The 7,578-nt window shown below is 53.5% G+C and overlaps 1 protein-coding gene across 1 annotated transcript in view; it reads left to right on the top strand.

The window, feature by feature from the left end:
* The window catches only part of KIF3C (kinesin family member 3C), a 56,295-nt gene continuing 48,717 nt past the window's right edge, over positions 1–7,578 (top strand). The window contains exon 1 of the mRNA XM_017876862.1: positions 1–2,125. Within this exon, the coding sequence (XP_017732351.1) occupies positions 581–2,125 (1,545 nt within the window). The 5' untranslated portion in view covers positions 1–580. The remainder of the gene's footprint in view (positions 2,126–7,578) is intronic.

The raw sequence follows: 7,578 nt of genomic DNA, 5'->3' as shown, positions 1-7,578 counted from the left end.
CTTCTGTTTTCTCTCTCATTCTCCAGTGGCGGCGGCGGGGAAGGCGGAGGCAGAGGCAGCAGCAGCCGCGCTGGCTGCAATGAATGATCCCCCAGCTTGCGGGGAGGACTCCAGGTGAGCCTCTGCCCTCGGGAGGCCTGGGACCCCCGGCCGCCCACGATCGGCAGCCCACGCTATGGATCCCTAGAGGAAGGAGGAGAAGACAGCTCCCTGCCCACCCCCATCCCATTTTCCTCTTTATCTCATTGTTGCCGAAGCTGTTTACGGCAGCGCTCCCTCTGCTCCGGCATGGGGCGGGCTCCGGGCACGGCTGCTCGGCAGGCGCTCCTTCCGCGGCGGCTGGGCGATTCTGCCTAATTCACCTCCCAGCCGGTGCAGAGAGGACCGGAGAGCGGTGGAGGCCCGGACTGCAGCAGCGTTGGGGCCACCTCCCAGCGTCCCCACCCTAGGAGGCTGCATGCGGATTGAAGAGCGGCGCCTGGGGACTGGGCCGGCCCCGCTGATCCCGACCTAGCGAGCAGGACAGCAGGACCGCCCAGGCTGCGGAGGGGCTCGGGGGCAGGAAGGTCAGAGCAGCAAGATGGCCAGTAAGACCAAGGCCAGCGAGGCCCTCAAGGTGGTGGCCCGGTGCCGCCCCCTCAGCAGGAAGGAGGAGGCTGCTGGTCACGAGCAGATCCTTACCATGGACGTGAAACTGGGCCAGGTGACCCTGCGGAACCCCCGCGCTGCCCCGGGGGAGCTGCCCAAGACCTTCACCTTTGACGCTGTGTATGATGCCAGCTCCAAGCAGGCCGACCTGTATGATGAAACCGTGAGGCCCCTGATAGACTCCGTGCTCCAGGGTTTCAATGGCACGGTGTTTGCCTATGGCCAGACGGGCACTGGCAAGACCTATACCATGCAGGGGACCTGGGTGGAGCCCGAGCTGCGCGGGGTCATCCCGAACGCCTTTGAGCACATCTTCACCCACATCTCCCGCTCCCAGAACCAACAGTACCTGGTCCGGGCCTCCTATTTGGAGATCTACCAGGAAGAGATTCGAGACCTGCTCTCCAAGGAGCCGGGCAAGAGGCTAGAGCTGAAAGAGAACCCTGAGACTGGCGTCTACATCAAGGACCTCTCCTCCTTCGTCACCAAGAATGTCAAGGAGATTGAGCATGTGATGAACCTGGGGAACCAGACCCGGGCTGTGGGCAGCACCCACATGAATGAGGTCAGCTCCCGCTCCCATGCCATCTTTATCATCACCGTGGAGTGCAGCGAGCGTGGCTCTGATGGCCAGGACCACATCCGAGTGGGCAAGCTCAACCTAGTGGACCTGGCTGGCAGTGAGAGGCAGAACAAGGCAGGCCCCAACACAGCGGGAGGGGCAGCCACACCATCCTTGGGTGGCAGTGGTGGCGGTGGAGGCAGTGGTGGCGGTGGTAGTGGAGAGAGGCCTAAGGAAGCCTCCAAAATCAACCTCTCATTATCTGCCCTGGGCAACGTGATTGCTGCCCTGGCAGGCAACAGGAGCACCCACATTCCCTACCGGGACTCCAAGCTGACCCGGCTGCTCCAGGACTCCCTAGGGGGAAATGCCAAGACCATCATGGTAGCCACACTGGGGCCAGCTTCTCACAGCTACGATGAGAGCCTCTCCACCCTGCGCTTTGCCAACCGAGCCAAGAACATCAAGAACAAGCCCCGGGTGAATGAGGACCCGAAGGACACGCTGCTGCGGGAATTCCAAGAGGAGATTGCCCGCCTGAAAGCCCAGCTGGAGAAGAGGGGGATGCTGGGGAAGCGGCCCCGGAGGAAGAGCAGCCGCAGGAAGAAGGCTGTGTCTGCCCCGCCTGGGTACCCTGAGGGCCCGGTGATTGAGGCCTGGGTGGCAGAAGAGGAGGATGACAACATCAACAACAACCGCCCGCCCCAGCCCATCCTGGAGTCAGCCTTGGAGAAGAACATGGAGAATTACCTGCAGGAACAGAAGGAGCGGCTGGAGGAGGAGAAGGCAGCCATCCAGGATGACCGCAGCCTGGTGAGCGAGGAGAAGCAGAAGCTGCTGGAGGAGAAGGAGAAGATGCTGGAGGACCTGCGGCGGGAACAGCAGGCCACAGAGCTGCTTGCGGCCAAGTACAAGGTAAGGGCCCCAGAAGAGCCGGGCACTTGAGAAGTCCCCGCAGGGGATCCTGGCAGGGAGGTTCTTCTTTGAGAGTCTGTGACCTGGCCTGAAGCGGAGGTCCTCCCTCAGCACCACACACTGCTCTCCTGCCAAATGTGCCCCCAGAGCAGCCAGGCAAATTGCTCTGATACCGGACTGCCGGGCACATGCACAGGCACACACACACACATGCGCGTGCACACACACATGAAGCAAAGCAGACAGGCGGTCTCTCAAGCCAGTGAGCTTGGGGTGGTCTGACCTGCTGCGGTCATTTCCTGCCGGTGGCCTCAGGATCAGTCAGGTCTGTGGGATGGCCAGGCAGCCTCTCGTGAATGTGGATTCTCATTCCTTCACAGCCTCCTCCCCTGAGGCTTCCTCCCTCTGCAGCATCTTCAAACCTCAAATCGTTTTAATAATACCATTTGGTTAGTACTTCAGTTTACAAAATGCTCCACATACATGATCCATACACGATCTCATTTGATCCTTTGGCCATCCAGGGTCACAGTTCTGAAATCCCCATTTCAGAGGTGAGGAATTAAAGCTCAGAGAAGTGACATGACCAAGGTTCCATCCTATGAAGTGGCAGAGCTGAGCCCATGGACCTCATGCTGTTTCAGTTCTTAGCTGGGCAAAGTGGGACCATGAACAGATTCTGCTCCCTGGGAAAATGGTCCCCTGGGGCTTACAGTGCAGGGGCCATTGCTTGCTATCATTAGGAAGGCGATTTGGAGGTTATGTAGGAGGTAGGGTGGAAAAAGCACCAAACTCTATACCAGAGAGCAAGAGACTGGCCTAGCTATTTTACAGCTCATTGAGTGACTCATTGTAAGTTGCTTTTCTCAGGTCTCAGTTTACCTTTCTGTAAAATAGAGCGTTGGCCTGGGTGATCTCTGAGGCTCTACCTATCTGACAATTCTATGGCCTATATTAATCTGAGCAGCAAACCAACCAACCCCCACCCCGAGGCCTCATCACAGTTAATATCCAATTCCCCATAAGCCTGAGAGATGTCAGAACCTCAGCATCCTTCCTGAGCTGTTTCCTACCCCCCAGGACCTTCCAGGGCCTGATGGGGCTAACTACAGAGGCCCCTGCCTGTCCAGTCATAGACCTATTAAATTTCATTGCTGGGATGCCACAACTCAATGTTCCAGGCATTTCCAGGCCCCTGGAGCCTTCAACACTAGGGGTTGAAGGAAGGACACAGGAAGCCATGAGCTTGCTGGGAAGAGCAAAACGTTGTCATTTCTTATTCCTTCTCAGGAATGTGGGCTGGGGAGCAGGGGGCCCCAGCCTACAGCCACTGAGACAGTGACAGATGAGCTGTATGCCATTGTCTGTTTTGGGAATGCGTGACTGCAGCAGGGGCTCTGGCCTTACATATTTAATATTTAATTCACTTCTTTGAGCCCAGCAGGAGTTATGCTGAGCTGTTTCCTCAAGGAAAGGATCAGGGGCCTGGAACCTTTAGGGACATCCTGAGAGAAGCAAGATATTAGAGGCAGGGCCGTTAGATTGAGCCCTCCCTAGGAGGGAGGGAATCCCATGTTTGCTTACCTGGTCAGTCTGCCATTGATTTTGCTAAGAAATCCCTGAAAGCTGGGAGGTAACAAAGGCTAAGAAGGGAGGAAAATGCAGTAACACACTTTGGCTGCTTGAGGGGATGGGGTGAAGGTTTCCATTGTTGGGAACTGACCGGTTTCCCTCAGTGAGATCCTTGGATCTAAGGCAGTGTGGGGCACAGATGATAGAACGGCCAAGAGATCAGGGCGGCCAACACCAGAATTCTTGCACCAGAGGTGTAGCCCACAAAATATCACAGTCTTAGAGTTGGCAGGAGCTTTGGAAAACTGAGGTCTGGACTTGCCCAGGGCCACACAGGTGAGTTGAGGAGAGCCTAGCTCCTTTATATATGGAAGAGCCCAGCCTCTTTCCATTGCTTGAGTCTTAATGTTACCTGTGCTAGTTGATAATCAGAGTAATTCATTTTTATACAACACTTTGACATCTTAATCTCATTCAATCCTCCCAACAACCCCAAGGGGTGGGTACTATTATTTCCATTCAACAGTTATGAAAACTAAGGCTGGGGAGGTGGAGTGAGTGTCTTATCAGCTCGTGACCCTGGGTGATAGGCAGCAGAGCCAGGACTGGAACCCGGGTCTTCTGATGCCCCCAGCCCTGTGCTCTTTCCAAGGCATCTCAGATTCCTCCATGTTTGCTCACTGTGTGACTCAGGGCAACGGCCTTTGCCTCTCCAGCCCTCGGGCTTCCATTCACCTAATGAGGAGGAGAAGCCTGACCTTGCTTCCTGGGGAATGGATGAAACAGTCATTATGTACCAGGTGTTCGGATGGAAGCAAAGGGGGAGGAGTGCCTGGGAAATTCCACGACAGGAATGATTCCATATCCTGTGACGTCTCATCACACTCAGCCTAGGACAGTCAGCAGCCAGCAACCCAGAATGGAACCTAGACAGAGGACCCAAGTTCCCCATAGCCCCAAGACACCACCTGGGCCGGTGTTGGATGTTTCTAGGCTGGTGGAATGATTGAGGGTTCTTGAGGAATCTACAGGGTAAAGAGGGGAGGAGCATGTTAGAGATATACCAATCCCAGTCCTGCCTATTCCCCAGGGTTGTGCCGAGGATTAAATGAGATCATTAGCATGAGGGCATCTGAAATAAGTTGAAAGCACCAAATACATGGAGGGCATTAGCAGCCACGGGGTGGCTTCTGTCCACCAAGCTGGGGTCCAGTGATCTCCAGGACAGACATCTTTGTTGTTAGTTTGACTTCTTCTTTACCCTGCCATCCCGGCTGCCTTGCCATAACCCTGCAGCTGCTGGGAGCAGAGCCAGGCAGGAGAGGTCTAGGAGATTTCACAAGGCAGGCTTCCCTTCTGCAGCTCACTCCTGTCACCACTTTCTGAGTTATGGCATCAACTCCACTTCTTCCCCCACCAGCTCCCATTCCCTTCTTCCAGTTCATGCCACCCTCTGGGGGCAGCTAAGCGGTAGTTGATGCGACCCAGTGCCCTCATTCACTCTCTCTGACTCATCTCATAGTCTGTCTCGCCAGCTCTCCCTGCCTGCCACCTCCCAGGCTCCCTGTTCTCTTTGTTCTCCCCTCACTGTGCACAAACACCATGCCTATCTCCTTGAAATCTCCTTTCGTGTTTACTGTGGGCCTTAGGGGATGTTCGGGTGTGCAAATATGTGAGAGTTTGTGATTGTGATCAGCGCCCTGTTTATCAGTAATCATTAGCAATTTATACTTATGTAGTGTCTAGGGGAGGGAGGGTGTGGGCAGGGAATGCTGGTGGGGACTTGATAACATACTAGGCCTGTGAGGTAGGAGGCATAGGTAACATCACAGGCCCACAATGCACAGCGAAAACCTTGAATATTTGGTACTGCGCAGTGAAAACCCAGATGTTTGTGCTCAGTGTCCATACTGCAGTGAGGACAGGTGAACACATGTAGATTGGTTGGGAGAAGGCCCACTTTACTCAAATGTAATCATGCAAGACAATTTTTAAATGACTGCTTTAATTTTGAAATTAACTTTTTTTTGAGATAGAGTTTCGTTCTTGTTGCTCAGGCTGGAGTGCAATGGCATGATCTCGGCTCACTGCAACCTCTGCCTCCCAGATGCAAGCAATTCTCCTGCCTCACCCTCCCTAGTAGCTGGGATTAGGTGCCCACCACCATGCCCAGCTAATGTTTTGTATTTTTTGTAGAGACAGGGTTTCACTATGTTGGCCAGGCTGGTCTCGATCTCCTGACCTCGTGGTTTCCCTGCCTTGGCCTTCCAAAGTGCTGGGATTACAGGTGTGAGCCACTGTATCTGGCTTAAAGTTGATTTTTTTGAGGAGTTGGACTAGATGATTCCTAAAACTTTGATTTTAGCTACTTAAAGAGAAAAAAGAGTGTTGGTGTACAGATGATACAGAATGCAGGCACAAATTGAAGACAAGTAGAAACAACAGCATCAGATGTGATCCCCAATAAGTAAGTCTGGAGGGAGAAGAGCTGGGGGTCTTGGCTGAAGCCCACTCTCTCTGTGGTGAATGTAGAAAAGAGAACCTGCAGAAGCAGCCCCAGAAGCCAGAGGGATGCGGTCATGAGGAGGAATGCGGACTGTGTTGAAATTGTATTGTCCCTTTCGAGGGTCCCACTTTCTCCCACCCCTCAGCAGGGGGATTAACCTTCAATGCAAGAGAGAATGTTTCAAGCCTGAGCAACAACAGTAACAGCAATAATAATGACATTTACTGAGCACTTGCTTTGTGCCAAGTACTATACTGTATACAGATTATCTTGTTTCATCCACACGAGCACCCTCCAAGAAAGGTGCCGTCCTTGTTCTCATTTTATAGATGAGAAAACGGAGCTCCACTGAGGTGAAATAACTCACCCAAGGCCACATGGTTGGTATAGTAAAACTATGTAAACCCAGCTGGATTTGACACAAAATCTGATGCTCTTTTAGTCTTAAAATAATTAGGAGGCCGGGCGCGGTGGCTCAAGCCTATAATCCCAGCACTTTGGGAGGCCGAGACGGGCGGATCACGAGGTCAGGAGATCGAGACCATCCTGGCTAATACGGTGAAACCTCGTCTCTACTAAAAAATACAAAAAAACTAGCCGGGCAAGGTGGCGGGCGCCTGTAGTCCCAGCTACTCGGGAGGCTGAGGCAGGAGAATGGCGTAAACCTGGGCGGCGGAGCTAGCAGTGAGCTGAGATCCGGCCACTGCACTCCAGCCTGGGTGACAGAGCGAGACTCTGTCAAAAAAAAAAAAATAATAATAATAATAATTAGGAATATCAGGTTGTGAACTGGTTCCTGAGGAGATGCTGAAAAATGAGGAGTAGGCTGGGCATGGTGGCTCACACCTGTAATCTCAGCACTTTGGGAAGCCAAGGTGGGTAGATTCCTTGAGCCCAGGAGTTCCAGACCAGCCTGGACAACATGGAGAAACTCTGTCTTGACAAAAAATACAAAAAATTAACCAGGCATGGTGGTGTGCCCCTGTAGTCCCCACTACTCAGGAGGCCGAAGTGGGAGGATCACTTGAGCCCAGGAGGTTGAGGCTGCAATGAGCCTTGATTGCACCATTGCACTCCAGCCTGTGTGACACACTGGAACCCTGTCTCAAAAAGGAAAGAAAAGAAAACTGATAGGAGCTGTTGTAGATGTGTCACATTTGAGGTGACAGAGTCCAGTGGGCAGCTGGAGATGGGCCAGTGGAGTTTAGAAGCAAGCCTTATGGCCGGGCGTGGTGGCTCACACCTGTAATCCCAGCTACTTGGGAGGCTGAGGCAGGAGAATCGCTTGAACCCGGGAGGCGGAGGTTGCGGTGAGCCAAGATCACGCCATTGCACTCCAGCCTGGGCAACAAGAGTGAAACTCCGTCTCAAAAAA

Source organism: Rhinopithecus bieti, unplaced genomic scaffold (genome assembly GCF_001698545.2).
Source record: "Rhinopithecus bieti isolate Rb0 unplaced genomic scaffold, ASM169854v2 scaffold_7681, whole genome shotgun sequence".
In the NCBI taxonomy this organism is placed as follows: domain Eukaryota; kingdom Metazoa; phylum Chordata; class Mammalia; order Primates; family Cercopithecidae; genus Rhinopithecus; species Rhinopithecus bieti.
This window is presented reverse-complemented; position numbering and strand designations above follow the sequence as displayed.